Genomic DNA, 20380 nt, shown 5'->3' with positions numbered 1-20380 from the left:
AAAAAATGCATTATGAACAAAAACACTTTGAAAACAATCAAATTTGAAATAAATATTATCTAGAGGAACAGAAATTTAAAAAAATAACTGCCTAAAAATGTTAAAACTTAGTAAATCTGAGGAAGCGTTATCGTGGGACTCCGTTGTACGATAGCTGCAATTATTCTGTAGGCTTGAGACTATTTCAAAATGAAAAAAAATTGTTTGTTAAAAATAAATGAATAGATACATATTTTTTAAAAATAATTACCTAATATCACAAACAGGCAAAATTAACATAATTAATAAGTTATACGAGGGAAAAACAGATTGGTACAATAGAGCAAAGTTAAAAATCTGGCAGACTCACCCAATTTTTTCTATTTAACACATATAACTTTGAAAGAGTGTAGAGAGGTTGGGAAAGGTTGGAAAGAAAAAACATCTATGGGATAGAATGTACACAACTATTCAGAAATTCTAAAATTCTTTTTCTGAAAAAGCATAAATTAGTTCAATTTGTACACTTGCTGAATCAGCAAGAAAGGAAAGAAACATCTTAAGGCCATCTTGAAATTCATTTGAAAACAGTGAATGAATCTAAGAACTAAAGTTTGAGTTGGTAACACAAAGTAACAAAAAATGATGTTAATGCTAATAAAAATCCAAAGTTTGTGACTGATCAACTTCAAATTCATACTAGGAATTATTTAGAGATGAAGTAAAATAAATTTATCTAGTACTGTTCCCTTAAATGCTTTACTTAATAAGAAAAATAACAAGTCAGTATCTTTGTCTTGTGTTAATTCTCTGATTTTCTGATGGCAGAATAATATTACTGAAAACACAGCATTTCTTTTGCCAGCAACTTAAATGTGGTGGTGTCACGCTTGTGTCCTGGACTTCTCTACCCTGAGTCTCATGGAAAGTGAAAACAGTTTTCCAGGTCATGAATTTTTAAGGGTTTAGATATTTTAAACACCTTGCAAGTAAAGGACTGTCTTGGGACATTTCCCACAAGCACAGCAAAGCACCACCCGGGTCTAGGGATGCTGATGATCATGTGGGCTTTTATGAGATTAAGAACAAATTTGGAGGCAGCTTAACACCTCAGGGTGACCACAGGGACAGGCACTTGTTCGAGCTGCCCTTGAACATGAACGAGAAGATAGTAAAATGACCCTAGGATCCTTACGACCCATTCACTGCCAAGTGGGCCTTTCAGCCAAATCTCCCTTTCTGATACCAACAAAGTCTTCCAGTTCTAATCACTATAACACCATCTTGGAAATGAGAGAAGTGTTTCTAATTTTAAAATTAACTAAAAGCAGATGCTGTTGTCCCATTAAACTCTGCCAGCTGCTACTGAACCACTGGCAACCTGAGTCTATTTAATTTGGAGCCCACTAATGGTAAAAAGGAAAATCTGACTGCCAAAACTGCACACCCAAGTTAAACCAGAGAGGCAGAAAATGAAAACAGCTCATGAAAAGCGAATGTATTCTAATAAGGCTCTTCCAAGTGATGACGAGCCATTTTTCCTGTGGTTAATATCTAAAAAAAGGGTTGTTGCTTATTAAATCCTGAATTCAAACACAGCCAAACGAGCAATGCTATCTGTAACACCCCAGTTGATTTTATGCAGCTCGGTTCAAGCTTTCTCAAAGTGAGCCTTTGCAACACTTTAAGAGGTAGACAGGTTTAAATGCATTGATAGAACACCTGAGGGTACTGTTAATATTGATTAAAGTGAGATAGCAAATTAATTAACATTTAGCAAGGTCATAATGACAGATCGGTTTGACACATGGGCCCTGAAGCCTGATGAGTTCTCATCACCCCCCAGGAGGTAGCCTGCTTGGGGCTAGGGTGCAGGGAGAAGTGGGGCCTTTTACAGGTGGCACCAAGCTGACAGCAGAGTGTAATGTAAAAACACTTTGTCATTCGCATAATGTCTGGGGTAATGAAATGAATTCACTTTCTGGCTTCCTCTTGTCTGCGGTGCCAAAGAACACTGTGTTATCAGCACAGATGGAGAAGGCATGGTTCTGGAGAAGAGCCTGATACAAACAAGCCAGTGTGAATACCAATGAATCCCTGAGAATCAGACCCTCGCTGTCGAGTGACAGCTGGGGAGCTCCAGAAAAACGAACGTGTCCCTGTGGTCTTGTCCAACCAAACGTACTGTCAAGACCGCACAGGCAATTTGGAAGCCAGGCGAATCAGAAGCCTGGCTTTTCCTTTCCTGGGAGAAGCAGCAGAAGACATTCACCCGTGAGCTGTCTTCTTTTCTTCCTCCCTTTCTTAGTAAGAGAGGCCTGAGCAAACACTAATCGACTTATCTGAGCCAACTCTGCTCAGGAGAAAACTCCTGGAGGCAGTAGAACAGAATGGATTTCTGAGTTATGTTACTATGAAACATTAAGTTGTAAAGTCAACGAACATCAACAAATAACGCATGGAAAATGATTAGAAAAGAGGCATACCCATCAACATACTCAGAAGTCTCTGGACCTTTGAACTCACCCCCACAACTCTATACAATCCTTGGTCGTTTATACCTATTGGAAGAGAAAAAATGTTAGCAAAATACAGACATTCAAATCTGAAAAGCTGTCGACACACAGTTGCACACAGAATTCTTGCTAGCTCACATTAACAGCATTCCTGTCGCCTATAAAAATAATGTTTGACAAGAGTGTTTACCAACTTGTCTTAGCAGCTTGGTATTCAAGAGTTACAGCTGGAAAAAAATAAAACAAAGTTCCATGTGGACAAAATGTAAGGAGTAAGCAGTAAATGAAAAAACATTAGCTAAGCAGTCGTCACACACACCAATGCAATTTGTAAAGATGCACTGTATCTTCCGCATTTCCTATGTTTAGGTATTCTTGAGATTGTTCTTGACAAGTTTTAGCCTTTTAAAAATAATATGGTGCTGACTGGTACATAGAAAGAAATTGTTTGGATGATTCTTGAAGACCAAGGAAATCACTTAATCAAAAGTAAGGCAAAATTTGTTTTCTTTTGTGTTTCCTTTAGGGCAGTACATGCATTGTCCAGAGAAACACTAAAACTCCAAATGAGGATCACATCAAAATTATATATCAAAATGAAACAAATCACTGCATTCTCCCTCTGTGGAGACCTGGAAACAAAGTATCTCAAAGTACAACAGACAAGAAATAAAGGCAAGAAAATGTATCAGCAAATGTAACTCAGTATGTTGGACACATGATTGTTTGAATTCTGATGTGAACACGGCAAAAAAGGACATTTTTTAAGCAATCAGGAAACTTGGAGTGGCATTAGGGTTATGTAAGAAAATGTCTTTATTGTTCATGTTGCATATTGAAAGGAGTAAGAGTAATCTATCTTAGATTTGCTTGAAGGAGGAGGAAGGGAAAGATGAGACTAGTAAAATCTTGAAAATTTTTGAGTCTGCACAAGAATGCAGAGTTCATTGTGCCCTCTTATCTTTTCTGGGCTTGAAATTTCCATAATAAAATCATGACTTCCAAAAAGTGTGATTTAATATCTTTATTTCTTAAAAGAGGTGAAACTCTGTGTGTTTATTTTCTGCACCACAAATGCTAACCCTAACAAGAACCGGACTGGCTGGCCAGGAGATCATGGCTCTAATCCGCAGTTTCCAACACAAAACACCGCACCAAAAAGGCCAAGGAACCCAAGGGAACTTCTCTTTTTTTTTTTTTTTTGGCCTCCCTGTATGGTGACAAGTGTACCAGCCAGAGTCTAAAGAATTGGATTCAAGTCACAGCCCAGTCACTCCTGAGTTCTGAGACCCAGGGCAGGCCAGGAACCTTCTCTGAGAGCCTCGACGCTGCCTCCAAGGTCAGGACAGTGTCTCTCCCCACGTACTAACTAGCATGGTGATACAGGCCAGGTCTCTTGGCCTTCCTTAATTAATAGAAATTGACTAAGGCCAGATAAGAAATTCAGGCAAGGCTTTACTGGGGCCCCTGCTGTAGTATGGGGGAGCAAGAACAAATAACAGGTTCCCCAGCTCACTGCCCGAGGTGGGGGGAGAGCTGGTTCCTTACACAGGTGAGGGTAGGGGCGGGCCCAGAGGTTGGGTTGGGGGGTGGCTTAGGTGGTCTGCCCACCCTTTTGGTGTCCATGTGTGCAGAGGGGCGTGTGCTTTTGCTTCCTGGCTCTTCAGAAGTAGCAGTTGGATTTTTTTGGTCTTTTTGTATCCTGTTGCCCATGATTTGCGCCAACTGAGCACGCATGCAGTTATTTTCAGTCCCTTACAGTTTCTCTGAGCTGAAGCTCCAATACTTTGGCCACCTAATACAAAGCCGACTCATTGCAAAAGACCCTGAAGATTGAAGGCAGGAGGAGAAGGGGACAACAGAGGACGAGATGGTTGGACGGCATCACCAGCTTGATAGACATGAGTTTCAGCAAGTTCCAGGAGATGCAGTCCAGGGGGTCACAAAGAGTTGGACATGACTGAGTGACTGAACAACAACAGTTTCCTTGTATTTGACAAAGACAAAACAATGTTTCTTTGTCTCAAGGAGACATTTGTCCAGGTACAAGCATTGCAGCAAAGGGTCCCAGGTCCCAGTCTGTCTCACTGGGAGAACACAAATGATACATACATGTGCCCTGCTTATTATAACACACCGCATACACCATGCTTCATTACTCCTTACAAAACTGAGCATTTCTGTTCCTTCTGTTTCACTTTTTGGCCTTTACTTCTCCTTGTGTGCATGCTCAGTTGATTAGTCATATCCAACTTGTTGTAACCCTAAGAACTGTAGCCCGCCAGGCTCCTCTGTCCTTGAGATTCTCCAGGCAAGAATACTGGAGTGGGTTGCCATTTCCTCCTCCGGAATATCTTCCTGACCCAGGGATGGAACCTGAGTCTCCTGCATCTCCTACATTAGCAGGCAGATTCTTTTACCACTGAGCCACCTGGGAAGCCCTTACGTCTCCTCACTCAGCTTCAAACTTCTGAATGCCCTGTTTGTCTGTTACATGTCCCCCAAAACTCGTATGTTGACGTCCTAAACCCCAGTATCCCAGAATGTGACAGTTTTGGTAACCAAAGTCTTTAAAAGAGGTGGTTAAGTTAAAACAAGGTCATGAGGGCAGGTCCTGATCCAATAAGACTGGTGTCCTTATAAGCAGAGGTCAAGCCTCAGACACACAGAAGGAAGACACTGTGGAAACGGAGGGAGAAGACAGCCGTCTGCAAGCCCAGAGGAGGGGCTCTACAGGAGAAACCAGCATGCCAACACGCTGTCCCGGATCTCCAGCCCCGAGAACGATGAGAAAAGAAATTTCTGTGGCTTAAGACCCCCAGTCTGTGGTCCTTGAGTATGGCGGTCCCAGTAAACAGACACACCTTCTTTCTGGATTTCCTCTAGAGCTCAAAGAACCAGGGTGGCCAAGGTTGGCCCTTCAGTCTCTACACGGATGTTCAGAAGGCTCAAGAATCAGAGTAGCCAAGAGGCACCTTTGTGATAGGAAATGCTGAGGGTGGATAAAAATGCACATCAGCCCTGCCAAGAGTTAGAAACACTGTCAAAAAACACAAAAATCAGAGCTTGAACCTGCCAGAGGAAAAAAGACCAGGCCTCACTCCTTTCTTCTCCTAGAGGCTAGAAGGCTATGTCCAGAGAGTTTGAAATACCAGAGTATTTTTTTTTTCAACACTCCTCTATTTAAGAAACCTAAAATAGTTTGGCCTCAAAGCCAGAAGCCAAAAGAACAAGTCATATTCTGCAGACTAACATGCCCCTCTAAGAAGTGCCTGACAAATGTAGAGAAATAAAGTAAGAATGTTATTTCAGCAACAGTCATCACTCTGTGCTGCTAATTATGATCAGATAATTGATCAAGTTCACATTCATCAACCTAAGAGAAGGAGAGTTAATTTGCTAATGCATAATGAAAGGTGCATGGGGGAATTAATGCTACTCAACATTTTTTTACTTTTTTAAAATAAATTTAAATAAACCTTGTACAAAAGCAACTTGGAAACAGCACATGGACCACGTATACTCCAGTCATGCAGAATTTTCTGTTTCTTGTCACATTGTCCTTAAAAGCTCTGGACTAAATAATCAGAAAAACTATACCCATGAGCACATGCATGATGTACAAAACACATCATATAAATAAATTCAAAGAGTATCAGTTCAGTTGCTCAGTTGTGTCCGACTCTTTGCAACCCCATTAATTGCAGCACACAAGGCCTCCCTGTCCATTACCAACTCCCAGAGTTCACCCAAATTCATGTCCATCGAGTCGGTGATGCCATCCAGCCATCTCATCCTCTGCCGTCCCCTTCTCCTCCTGCCCCCAATCCCTCCAAGCATCAGAGTCTTTTCCAATGAGTCAACTCTTCGCATGAGGTGGCCAAAGTACTGGAGTTTCAGCTTTAGCATCATTCCCTCCAAAGAAATCCCAGGGCTGATCTCCTTTAGAATGGACTGGTTGGATCCAGTCCAAGGGACTCTCAAGAGTCTTCTCCAACACCACAGTTCAAAAGCATCAATTCTTCGGTGCTCAGCTTTCTTCACAGTCCAACTCTCACATCCATACGTGACCCCTGGAAAAACCATAGCCTTGACTAGACAGTCCTTTGTTGGCAAAGTAATGTCTCTGCTTTTCAATATGCTATCTAGGTTGGTCATAACTTTTCTTCCAAGGAGGAGGCGTCTTTTAATTTCATGGCTGCAGTCACCATCTGCAGTGATTTTGGAGCCCCAAAAAATAAAGTCTGACACTGTTTCCACCGTTTCCCCATCTATTTCCCATGAAGTGATGGGACCAGATGCCATGATCTTCGTTTTCTAAATGTTGAGCTTTAAGCCAACTTTTTCACTCTCCTCTTTCATCAAGAGGCTTTTTACCAATCCAAATGTCAAGTCATAGGATTTTTATAACCTCTGCAACTTCTTTCCAAATTTCCCTCTTCCAGCCAGAGGGATCACTATTTCTCATCACTAAGTATTATAATTTTGAAAATTTTCTTTAACTTCTTCCCTTTCACTTTCCGAATTCAACAGACCAATGTCTGCATTTTCTTCACACTTCAGACTAACCTCTGCTTCTTCAACATGGCCTTGAATTTGATGACTGTATGTTGAGCACCCCTAATAGGGACGAACATAACCATAATCCATTCTGAACACCATCATTTTTTTCTACTTTTTATTTTTCAAGTGACTTTGATTATTTTAGGTCCTTCCCATCCACACTTAAGAGGAAGTCATCAAAGCAAGTCCAAATTCCTCAGCTGAACAAGCATGTAAGGCATAGACACATAACTCTTCATAACAAGCCTCACCTCACCAACCCATAATTTATTGTAGAATATTCATCTATATCAGAATAGACCCCTGACTATTACCCACAAAAAAACAAATTCATCCCCTCCTCAGGCCCAAGTCCCCTCTGAGGGAGAAGTTCTTCCCTTTCTCTTCATTAATGACTCATCTGCCAAATATTTATTCATCAAATACACGGCGGGTAAAATTCTAGCTGCCCAAGAGTCAACAGGGAGCAAGATAAAGTCCCATCCAGAACTTCAAACTAGAAAAAAAAAATCCCACCTTTCTTCTGTCACTATCACTGTCACATAGTGATATTTCCTTTAATTACAAATGTTATCTGTTTTGAACTTATGTATTCTTTTTCCATCATTTTTTCCTATTGTTCTATAGTTCACTTGTAACGTGTGTTTGTTTCAACCACACAGCAAATTCACTCAGTTATGTGTATGTATGTGTGTGTGTATATGTATTCTTTTTCAGATTATTTTCCATTCTAGGTTATTACCAGATGTTGACGATAGTTCCCCGTTCCATATGGTAGGTCCTTGTTGCTTATCTAATTTATATACAGCAGTGTGTATCTGTTAACCCCAAACTCCTAATTCATCTCCCCCCCACCACCACCATCTCCTTTGAGAACTATTAAGTTTGTTTCTATGTCTATGAATTTTTTTCTGTGTTGTAAATAAGTTCATTTGTATATTTTGGACTCCATATACAAGTGGTATTAGTCTTTCTCCGACTTCTTCACTTAGTATGATAATCTCTAGGTCTCTCCACGGGGCTGCAGACGGCATCACATTTTATGGCTGAGTGATATTCCACTCTATATATGAACCATGCCCTCTATCCATTCATCTGTCAGCAGGCACTAGGACTGCTTCCACGTGTCAGCCATTATAAACTGTGTTGCTACGAACACTGGGGGGTCCAGGCGTCTTTTTTGAATTAGAGTTTCATCTTTTCTAGACATATCCCCAGGAGGGAGACTGACGGGTCATATGGCAGCTCTAATTCTAGTCACAGTTTTCTTTACGGACCCTCCATACTGTTCTCCATAGTGGGTGCACTAATTTAGATTCCTAACAACAGTGTACGAGGGTTCCTTTTTCTCCACACCCTCTGATAGTCCCTTTTTCTGAATTTGACTTATTATTAATTCCTTTTAACATTTGATTACATTTAAAACAAGCCCAAATTCTCCCATTCACAGTTCCCAAAATCAAACATCTGAATGCCTGACCTGACATCAGGTTATTTCGGTCTGCTTTTTCCCCAGTCAGTATGAATATTCATACGTCACTATGTTAAAAGTAGTTTCTACACCAAACCTGTCTAAAGATGCTATATGCTCGACAATGTATGCCACATACCACCTTTTCTCAAACACGTCCACCTCAGAATTCTCAGATTAAGACCTGTGTTCCTCCATCTCTCCCCAAATATGTAGACATATTACCTTGAAAAATAGTAGGTTAGCTTTGGTTTGGGGTTTTTTGGTGTGTTTGCTTTCAATAGCCTTCACGGTGCCTTGCATAGATTAGTTGAGGATGGAACAGTATACCTAGGTTGATTTGACTTGAAATTAATTTAGAACTACAGATATAGATTGGACTTGGCCTAAAACAGACATTACACCTAGGAACTAAAAACTCAAATATCCAAGGTATTAATAAACAAAACAACAACTCTCAGAATGGAAGTAAATATTTGCAAATGAAGTGACTCAAAAGGGATTAATCTCCAAAATATATAAACAGCTCATGAAACTTAATATCAAAAAAGTATCAAAAAAATGGGTGGAAGATTTAAATAGACACTTCTCCAAAGAAGACATACAGACTGCTAAAAAGTGAAAAGATGCCCAACTTCACTAATTATTAGACAAGAGCAAATCAAAACTACAATGAGTATCACCTCACACTGTCAGAATGGCCATCTTCAAAAAAAAATCTACAAATAACAAATGCCGGAGAAGGTATGGAGAAAAGTGCACCCTCCACACTTGGTGGGATGGGAACTGTTATAGCAGCTATGGAAAACGGTATGGAGGCTCCTTCAAAAACGAAACTTAGAGCTACCATATGATCCAGCAATCCCACTCCCGGGCATATATCCCTAGAAAATCATAATTCAAAAACATGCATGTGCCCTGATGCTCACTGAAGCACTGTTTACAATAGTCAAACATGGAAGCAACCTAAATGTCAGGGAACAGATATAGAGGAACAGATATAGATGTGGTACACATATACAACGGAACGTTACTCAGCCATAAAAAGGACAAAATAACGCCATCTGCAGCAACATGGACGGACCTAGAGATTGTCACACTGAGTGAAGTGAGACAGAAGAAGACAAACGTCATTATGGTACTGCTTACATGTGGAATCTTTAAAAAGGGTACAAATGGATTTATAAAACAGAGCTATTGGCGTAGAAAACAAATTAATGGTCATGAGGGGTGAGTGAGAAGAGGGATAAATTGAAAGATTGGGACTGACATATACATAGTACTATATATAAAATAAATATCAACAATAATAAGGACCTACTGTACACCACAGAGAGCTCTACTCAATACTCTGTAATGACCTATAAGGGAAAAGAACCTAAAAAAGTGTGACTATACATATATACATAACGGATTCACTTTGCTATACACCCAAATTGAACACAACATCGTAAATCAACTATACTCCAGTAAAAAATCTTAAGAAAAATCCAAGGTATTACAACTTTTCCAGCATATCAAAGCTCACTGACAGCTGTCATCACCACAATCCTTTCTAACTTTTAACAAAAACCTGGAATCTCATTAGAGTATTTACAGGCCAACAGCTTTTTTTTTTTAATAAATCAGATTGGTTCTGACCAGTAGCAAAGACAAGGGGAGTGCTCTCCAGTTCACTGATGAGCAGCTGATGACGGCTGTCCCCGGGCACAGTGGCCACGGTGAAATCAAACTCGTCTCCCTTCCCCCACCTGCCTCCTCCAATCTCACACAGCTCTGTCAGCGAGCACTGCCCACGTCTTCCTGAAGGAGAGGGGCAAGCAGCAGGAATGAGTCAGGCCTCATCATCCTCTCTGTCTCACTGCTTCCCTCTCCAAATGGTCAGCCCCAGCAAACACTCACACGGCACTCAGGAACCCCAGAGGGCAACCCAGAGGCCCTGGGGGTGGGCTGGAGAATCACATGAGAAAAGAAGATGCTTCACCTGACAACCAAAAGAAAATTACATGCAAAAGGGGAAAAAGGAAACTTTCAAGGCTTGGTAAATTCCATTAAAAAACAGAGGTTAGCAGTAAAGGCTGGAAGGACTGACCTGACCAAGTCAACGTGGTAAGAAAAAAACAGTGGTGTCTGGAGTCATGGAAGCAGAAGAGAGAAGACAGGTACTCAAAGCACGCACACAGGAAGGCAGACAGGGAGAAGATGACTATAAAATGAACGGAAGGAGAAACGGGGAAGAAAGGAGAGGATCATGGGCTAGAAATTGTATCACATTTAGTTTCCTGTTGATTTCATAACCACTGTTGAGGACTTACTATATTTCAGGCACTGAGGTAGAATACAGTGACGACACAGGGTAACATTTAAAAAGGCATTCAAATTAAAAGAGAGAGAAACTTGGGACCCACACAGTCATAAAGTCTTTTCTTTTGAAAAGCACTTCTCTGGCTTCAGCAGCAGATGCTGAGCCTGAGAGCACACGGCATACCTTTAACAAAGAAACAGAGTCAACTGATACACTGAACCAGTGAGTGATAACTTGATGACTGGCTGGTAACAAGACATGGAGAGAAAGAGACGAAAAAGATTATAATGAGAAAAAAATAACACAATACTGTAAATCACCTATAGTCCAATGTAAAACAAAAACATTTTAAAGAAAAGAAAAAATAGATGTAACTGTACAAAGAAGTAAGGCTCAAACTGAAACATCAACACTTGATGGTTAACAGGCAAAAAATTATTGAAAAGACCTTTCCAGGTGTATGATTCTAAGATCAGGTTCCATGGGTCTACAAAGTAACATTCATTCAGTTCTCACCTACTGAGAGTAACAAGCAGAGTGCTTGGCGTGAACTGAGATACTTGATCAATATTTACAGAGGAAGTGAAACATTTATTTGCATTTGTGCATGCTGACTACTAGGGTGAAAGGTCATTAATGTTCATGTTCACATTCACATCAAAAGTCTAAAGTGTGCCGTTATTAACAAGGCTCATGTGTATATACATGCATGGACATGCATAAATACAAATATACATGTACATATCCCACCAGCACTGCAAAGACAAATTTCCCTGTGGGCTATGTAATGAATAAGCATAAATATTCATGCATATATGTTTTATGTCTTATATATCGTCAAGATTCTGGAAAATAAAAGGGAAAGAGCACCATAGGTGAGATGATTAGGAAAAATTTGTGAGGAAATACCTAACAACGAAGCTTAAGAATGACAGCTGTATCACAAATTATTAGAGAGATGCAAATCAAAACTGCAATGAGGCATCACCTCACACCAATCAAAAGGGCCATCATCAAAGAGCCTACAAATAACAAACACTGAAGAGGGTGCAGAGAACAGGGAACCCTTCTACACTGCTGGTGCAATGTGAATTTGTGCAGCCACTATGGAGAACAGTATGGAAATTTCTCAAAAAATTAAAAATAGAGTTGCCATATGATCCAGCAGTCCCACTCCCTGACATATATCAGAGAAAAACTCTAATTCAAAAAGATACATGCACTCCAGTGTTCACAGCAACAATATTTACAATAGCCAAGATGCGGAAGCAACCTAAGTACCCATCGACAGGTGAACGGATAAAGAAGATGTGATACACACACCCCCAGTGGAATATTCTTTAGCCATAAAATGAATGAAATAATATCATTTGCAGCAACAAGGATGGATCTGGAGATTCACGTACTAAGTGAAGGAAGTCAGAACAAGGACAAATATCATATGATACGGCTTATACGTGAGATCTAAAAAAGTGATACAAATGAATTTATTTACAAACATAAATAGACTCACAGACACAGAAAACAAATTTATGGGTACCAAAGGGGAAAGGAGGGGAAGGGACTATTTAGGAGTATAGGATTAATGAAATAAACAGCAAGGATCTACTGTGTAGCACAGGGAACTATATTCCATATCTTTTAATAATCTATAGGGGAAAATAATCTGAAAAAGTATATACATACACATTACATGTGTATGTGTGTATATATACAAGTATACAGTATATACATATACACACACCACTATGCGTGTGTGTGTGTGTGTGTGTGTGTGTGCATTCAGCTGTATCTGACTCTCTGCGACCCAGTGAACTGTAGCCCACCAGGCTTCTCTGTCCATGGGATTTTCAGGCAAGAATACTGGAATGGGTTGCCATTTCCTCCTCAAGGGGATCTTCCCAACCCAGGGATCGAACCTATGTCTCCTGCATCTCCTGCATCGGCAGGCAGACTCTTTACCACTGACTCACCTGGGAAGCCCTATATCCTATATCTATATATGATCAAATCACTTTGCTGTACACCTAAAATAATACAACACCATAAATTAACTATACTTCAATTCTAAACATAAATAAATAAATAAGATGTTATTAAAGTCATTCAAAGAAAAGAAAAGCAATGAAAAGGCTCATGAACGTTGTTTTAGGTCACAGGTGAATACAAACATTTGGCAATGTGTTTCTTACATTTATAATTAAGTAAACACTCTGTTCAAATGTCTGTGTCAGTATAGTAAACGCTTTTCAAGCCATCCACTACACTGAGTTACATAAACAAGTTCATACACAGACACCCTTCCCAGATACAGTGTCATTCATAATACTTTAAGGTTCTGTCAAGAACATGTGTCTATATTAAATTAGTTTTAAATATAAGCATATAAAACCAAGAATGCTTCACTCTTCCATCAAAGGAACATACGTATTCAACATCATAAATTTAAGATGCTCTATGTATAAAACTGAAGAATTCTAAAACTTTAGGAGACGAATGCATTATTTTAACACTAGGTAGCAAATACTGCAAAAAGTAGGCAGGGTAGGACACCATTCCTAAGCACTGGGACAGTTAGAGGATTAACTACAGCTTTACAAAGATGAGAAGCTCAAAATGATACTGAGTAACATCTTCATTCTAGATCTTGGTTCCCTCATTTAAAAAAAAATACAACCATCTGGGAAACAAACTTCTTAGGGTTACAGATACAAATTATTACAAATTAATGTTATAGAGATTCTGAAAGCTTCCAGCTCTCCCCTCTCCCAGCTGTATAACCTGGCAAGTTACTCAATCTCTGTCTCAAATTCTTTATCTGAAAACGAGGTTAATGATGGGATGGAGCTGCTGCGAAAATAAGAGAGATGATGTTTATAAAGCATTTGCATAAGCCTTACATAACAGTCATGAAAATCTCTTACTGTAACATAAAATTCAAGATTAATATCAAAACAGTTTGGCACAATGCATATAAATAGTCACCCTAACGAAGGCTTATAGTCTGCAGCCCACTGTCATAAAATAAAGCATATGCTGGGAAAAGAGTCAAAGTTTATTTAATATGAATGACTCATGGAAAATATAAAATTCCTGTTCACCAATAACATTTGGAATTTCTCCCTTGGATGCTAATTATTTGGGCGGCAGATAGAGAACCATTACAGACAGCTACTACCTGCCAGGAGCTGATCTGCATTTTCCTTTCCTGTGAAGCCTTGCTTTCGCTTTCATGTCGCCTTTCCCACACTCTTACCATATAAATCCACTTCTAGGCTGGGATCAAGGTGCCTCCCTATCCGCAGGCACCTGGAGGAGAGGTCTCAGGATTTCACTCACATGTTGTTTTCACACCCAGACCAACCCAAGGCTGAGCTCAGAACCCCGCCAGCCTGGCACTCCTGAGGCCAGCCGTCACATGCACACCCATTCCAGCAGGAGTGAGACATGTTCAAAAAAACTACAAGGCAAATTTCCAATTCCAGGTCCAAGCCAACTTCTTTGGAAGTACTGATAATTTCTGGACTCTGCAGCACATGGAGGTCTGACCATGAGCCATCCTCTCAAATCCAAGTCTCGAATATAAAGAGTGTTTGGTTTATTAAGGCCTAACCTTTATTAGGGCCCAAATGGACTACAAAATATTCCCAATACTCCAGGTAACTGGCCACAACTCGAGTTTTTGGCGAGAACAAGAGAAAGAATTTTTGTTTCAGACAAGAAAACCCCTAGACTTGTTGCATTCCTTGTACAACCACCCAAACCAGCAGGCAGAATGTCTGGAGGGGGCAAGAGAAAGCTGCAAAGTAACAGGAAGTTTCTTATTTCATTAGAAACGCTCAGGGAGACAGCACTTTCCAGGTGGCCCCGTGGTTAAGACTCTAACAGGTAATGTCAGTGGTAAAGAATCCACCTACCAATGCAGGAGACCTAAGAAGTACAGGTTCAATTCCTGGGTTGGGAAGATCCCCTAGAAGAGGGCATGGCAACCCACTCCAGTATTCTTGCCTGGAGAATCCCATGGACAGAGAAGCCTGGTGGGCTACAGTCTATGGGGTTGCACCAAGTTGGCTAAAGCAACTTAGCCCACAGCACACGCTTCTACGGCAGGGGGCACAGGCTTGCTCGCTGATCAGGGAATACAGAGAACACAAGCCATAAGGTGTGGCCAGGAAAACTGCTCAGGGTCACACACTCTCCAGCTGTCCCAGACCTAAGGGATCTAGCTTCAATTCATTCAAGGCACCCTTCTGCCTTTCCTCACGGTGTGAACCTTGGGAAAAGCAGCATGGCACAGTCTCTGGACCTTGTGGCAGAATTCAGCATCCCTGCCACCACTAAGATGCTCCGTCACCCAACTCTTCCTCTCACTTTACTTTACACCACACAGCATTTCTAAGAAGCACAGACCAGGATCAGATCAGAGACCAAGATCTGAATTCCAGCTCTGTCACTTTCAACTTGTCTCCTGAACTACGCACCTGACCCTAAAAAAGAAGATATATGTGGTCAACTACCTACTGAGTTCTATAGGGATTGGGTGAAGTAGTGTAGTAGCATATTTGAAACACCTAGAAAATGTAAACTTCTGTTTATTAGGATTTTAAACATTGTCAGATGCAGCTTCTACACTGACATGATATCTGCCACTAAGAGACTTTCTGAGGCACTGCAGAGTCTCAGCAAAGGGGACATATCTTTCTCGGGCTGATGATAAACCTCAGGGGTCCACGATGGAGCTGATCTGGAAAGAGGGCAGGTGTAACTTCAGAATGGCTTTATCTCAAATGGAGATGAGCACTTCACAGAGTGATAATCAAATCTTCTCTCCCCACTTCCCTTTCCTAATGTCTAGTTTCAAACTTCCTCTGTTCCTTAAAAATTTGTCTTCTGAAAAGATGCTCAACATCACTAGCTGCTGTAGTTTAGTCACTAAGTCATGTCCAACTCTTCTGCAGCCCCTTGGACTGTATCCCACCAGGCTCCTCCATCCACAGGATTCTCCAGGCAAGGATACCAGAGTGAGCTGCCAAACCCTTCTCCAAGGAATCTTCCCAACCCAGGGATCAAACCCAGGTCTCCTGTGTCCCCTGCACTGCAGGTAGATTCTTTACCATTGAGCCACCAGGAAGACACGTAAAACTATGATGAGAGGTTATCTCATACCAGTCAGAATAGTCATCATCAAAAAGTCTACAAACAATAAATGCTGGAGAAGGTGTGGAGAAAAGGAAACCTTCATACATTGTGAGTGGGAATGTAAATTGGTGCATCCACTACGGAGGTTTCTTAAAAAACTGAAACTAGAACTACCATACGATCCAGCAATCTCACTCCTGAGCATATGTCCAGAAAAAACCATAATCTGAAAGGATGCATAACCCCAGTGCTCACTGCAGCACTGTTTACAACAGCCAAGACACAGAAGCAACCTGAAAGCCCATCAACTTTTATGAACTCCAGGGGAATGGATAATGGGAAAGACTAGAGACCTCTTCAAGAAAATCAGAGATACCAAGGGAACATTTCATGCAAAGATGGGCTCGATAAAGGACAGAAATGGTATGGACCTAACAGAAGCAGAAGATATTAAGAAGTGGCAAGAATACACAGAAGAACTGTACAAAAAAGATCTTCAGGTCCCAGATAATCATGATGGTGTGATCACTCACCTAGAGCCAGACATCCTGGAATGTGAAGTCAAGTGGGTCTTCTTAGAAAGCATCACTATGAACAAAGCTAGTGGAGGTGATGGAATTCCAGTTGAGCTATTTCAAATCCTGAAAGATGATGCTGTGAAAGTGCTGCACTCAATATGCCAGCAGATTTGGAAAACTCAGCAGTGGCCACAGGACTGGACAAGGTCAGTTTTCATTCCAATCCCAAAGAAAGGCAATGCCAAAGAATGCTCAAACTACTGCACAATTTCACTCATCTCACATGCTAGTAAAGTCATGCTCAAAATTCTCCAAGCCACGCTTCAGCAATACGTGAACCGTGAACTTCCAGATGTTCAAACTGGTTTTAGAAAAGGCAGAGGAACCAGAGATCAAATTGCTAACATCCACTGGATCATGGAAAAAGCAAGAGAGTTCCAGAAAAACATCTATTTCTGCTTTATTGACTATCCAAAGACTGACTGTGTGGATCACAATAAACTGGAAAACTCTTCAAGAGATGGGAATACCAGAACACCTGATCTGCCTCTTGAGAAACCTATATGCAGGTCAGGAAGCAACCGATAGAACTGGACATGGAACAACAGACTGGTTCCAAATAACGTCAAGGCTGTATATTGTCACCCTGCTTATTTAACTTATATGCAGAGTACATCATGAGAAACGCTGGGCTGGAAGAAGCACAAGCTGGAATCAAGATTTTAGGGAGAAATATCAATAACCTCAGATATGCAGATGACATCACCCTTATGGCAGAAAGTGAAGAGGCCTCTTGATGAAAGTGAAAGTGTTGGCTTAAAACTCAACATTCAGAAAACGAAGATCATGGCATCTGGTCCCATCACTTCATGGGAAATAGATGGGGAAACAGTGGAAACAGTGTCAGACTTTATTTTTCTGGGCTCCAAAATCACTACAGATGGTGATTGCAGCCATGAAATTAAAAGACGCTTACTCCTTGGAAGGAAGTTATGACCAACCTAGATAGCATATTCAAAAGCAGAGACATTACTTTGCCAACAAAGGTCCGTCTAGTCAAGGCTATGGTTTTTCCAGTGGTCATATATGGATGTAAGAGTTGGACTGTGAAGAAAGCTGAGCACCAAAGAATTGATGCTTTTGAACTGTCGTGTTGGGGAAGACTCGAGAGTCCCTTTGACTACAAGGAGATCCAACCAGTGCATTCTGAAGGAGATCAGCCCTGGGATTTCTTTGGAAGGACTGATGCTAAAGCTGAAACTCCAGTACTTTGGCCACCTCATGCGAAGAGCTGACTCATTGGAAAAGACTCTGATGCTGGGAGGGATTGGGGGCAGGAGGAGAAGGGGACGACAGAGGATGAGATGGCTGGATGGCATCACTGACTCAATGGACGTGAGTCTGAGTGAACTCCGGGAGTTGGTGATGGACAGGGAGGCCTGGCGTGCTGCGATTCACGGGGTCGCAAAGAGTCGGACACAACTGAGCGACTGAACTGAACTGAAACCAATTCATATTCCCTCAAAAGTTACTACTTCTCTTGCATTCTCTGTCTTGGCTAAAGATGTCTTCATCTACCAGGGTGGAAACCTTAGAGTCAAGTTTTTGTTTATCTGTTTTACTTTTCACTTTTATCTCTCAGTCCTGAATATTCATTGGAAGGACTGATACTGAAGTTGAAGCTCCAATACTTTGGCCACCTGATGCGAAGAACTGACTCACTGGAATAGACCCTGATGCTAGGAAAGATTGAAGGCAGGAGGAGAAGGGCATAACAGAGGATGAGACGGTTGGATGGCATCATCAACTTGATGGACATGAGTTTGAGCAAGCTCCAGGAGTTGGTGATGGACACGGAAGCGTGGCGTGCTGCAGTCCATGGGGTCGCAGAGTCAGACATGACTGAGTGACTGAACTGAACACATCCAAAAGGTCACCAGATCCTATTTTTCTCTTGAGTCTCTCTTCCAATCCATTATCTCTTTCCCTTTGCCAATGGAAACTTTAAACCTCCATCACCTCTCACCTGGATTATTTCTAAAATCCAACCAGCCGTCTTTGCTTCTGTGCCCCTCCCCACATCAACTCTCAGTTCAGTTCAGTCGCTCAGTCGTGTCTGACTCTTTGTGACCCCATGGACTACAGCACGCAGGCCTCCCTGTCCATCACCAACTCCTGGAGCTTGCTCAAACTCACGTCCATGAAGTCTGTCATGGCATCCAACCATCTCCTCCTCGGGCGTTCCCTTCTGCTCCAATCTGTCACTCTCACAGTGCTTGCACAACGGAGACAAATATACAGCCCAACACCCAGGACCTACCACACGCCGGCCTCAACTGCTTGCTGAGCATCTTCTCAAGCCATCCCCACCCACTCACCTCCGCCAGCAACACCCCAGGGTGCGTGAACACCGACTGTGCCAGCACCTTCTTCTGACACAAAGAACAGGTTTGTTTGCAGCCTTGGAAAATAAGAGCTAGTGTCCGTCTAGAGCAAACAGCAGGCCCATGTGCCAGTCATTTCAAAACAGTTGAGTTTCCAAAGTTCAGAGTTCGTCTCCTACAACACAATGCACAATGCAGTGTGTGCAGATACGTTTCACCCTCTCTGCCATGCCCTTGCGAACTGGGGCTCAGGACACCAACACAAAATGTAGAACGCTGCCTACTGAGAGTAAGGAACTGTCCCTGATCCCTGATCCAGGAGTCTTGAGTTTTCTACCGGCATCCATGAAACTCTACAGGGGAACCTGTTCACATGAAACTTAGATAAAATCTCAGAGCCTTCACTGCCTTAAACTAAAGGTGATAATTAAGAACAAGAACCATATCTCTACCATCTAACTACCCGCTCCCCCCAACCCCGATATCTTCCCTTGAAGAAAGTCAAAAAGTGCTGAGTAAAGTCCATCTAACTTGTGCACACTCAGGAGTGGATAAGTAGTACAGCAAGCCAGAATGGATGGGCTGCTAAGTAAGAGTCATTTTCTTTTCAAACTCAGCACTCATGTAGCTCAAGTTTAAGTAGCTACAAATTTTTACTTACATAAATTTAAAAAGAGACTCAGATTTAAAGCAAAAGTTGGCAGTTGCTATTTTCAAGACACTTGTTTTTTTTAGGCTGCGCCATGCAGCATGCAGGATCTTAGTTCCCCCATTAGGGACTGAATCTGTGGCCCCTGCATTGTGAGCTCAGCGTCTTAACCACTGGGCCACTGGGAAAGTTCTAGGAAGGCTCTTTTTTTTTTATCGGTCCTCTACAGAGATCAGAATATTATTGGAAAAGGTCTAGTGGTGTCTCTCTGCTGCCACCTGCCTCACCACCTCAGAGCAGCTGTGGCAACAGGGACAAGTCAAAAATCATCACAACTTTATATCCATATTTCTGTGGGTTATTCTCAAGTATGGGCTTCCGTGGTGTCTCAGCGGTAAAAAAAAAAAAAATACCCGCCAATGCAGGAGACGTAGGTTCAATTCCTGGGTGAGGAAGGTCCCTGGAGAAGGAAATGGTGATCCACTCCAGTATTCTTGCCTGGAGAATATCATGGACAGACGAGCCTGGCGGGCTACAGTCTGTGGTGTTGCAAACAAGTATGACACGACTTAGCAACTGAACAGCACTGTTAGGCTACCCTGAACAGTCTCTCTTTCCTTTCTTTTTTGGAAAGCTTGAGATAGTCTAAAGCCATATTCTTCTTTTTCCATATGCAAGGTCTCTTCCTTGCATTCAAGCCATTTAACTGCTCAAGTGTCCATTACAAGGCACTGAGAGACAGAGGTTGAAAGTCAAGCCAGTTAATTTTGCTGCTTCTTACAAAAGTCACACAGCATTACATGACAAGCTGAACTCAGGTGATTTCTTTCCCTATATAAATGACCATTAACAAAAC

The 20380-nt window shown here is 41.5% G+C and overlaps 1 protein-coding gene across 5 annotated transcripts in view; it reads right to left on the bottom strand.

Annotated features, from left to right (window-relative positions):
- Nucleotides 1-20380, bottom strand: part of ARHGAP10 (Rho GTPase activating protein 10) — a 375463-nt gene that overhangs the window by 138149 nt on the left and 216934 nt on the right. For all 5 annotated transcript variants that reach the window (XM_070386636.1, XM_070386634.1, XM_070386633.1 and 2 more), the window contains one exon: nucleotides 2466-2540. In XM_070386636.1, the coding sequence (XP_070242737.1) occupies nucleotides 2466-2540 (75 nt within the window). The remainder of the gene's footprint in view (nucleotides 1-2465; nucleotides 2541-20380) is intronic.

This window comes from Bos mutus, chromosome 17 (genome assembly GCF_027580195.1).
Source record: "Bos mutus isolate GX-2022 chromosome 17, NWIPB_WYAK_1.1, whole genome shotgun sequence".
In the NCBI taxonomy this organism is placed as follows: domain Eukaryota; kingdom Metazoa; phylum Chordata; class Mammalia; order Artiodactyla; family Bovidae; genus Bos; species Bos mutus.
Note: the sequence above shows the minus strand (reverse complement) of the source record. Positions and strands in the feature narration are given on the sequence as shown.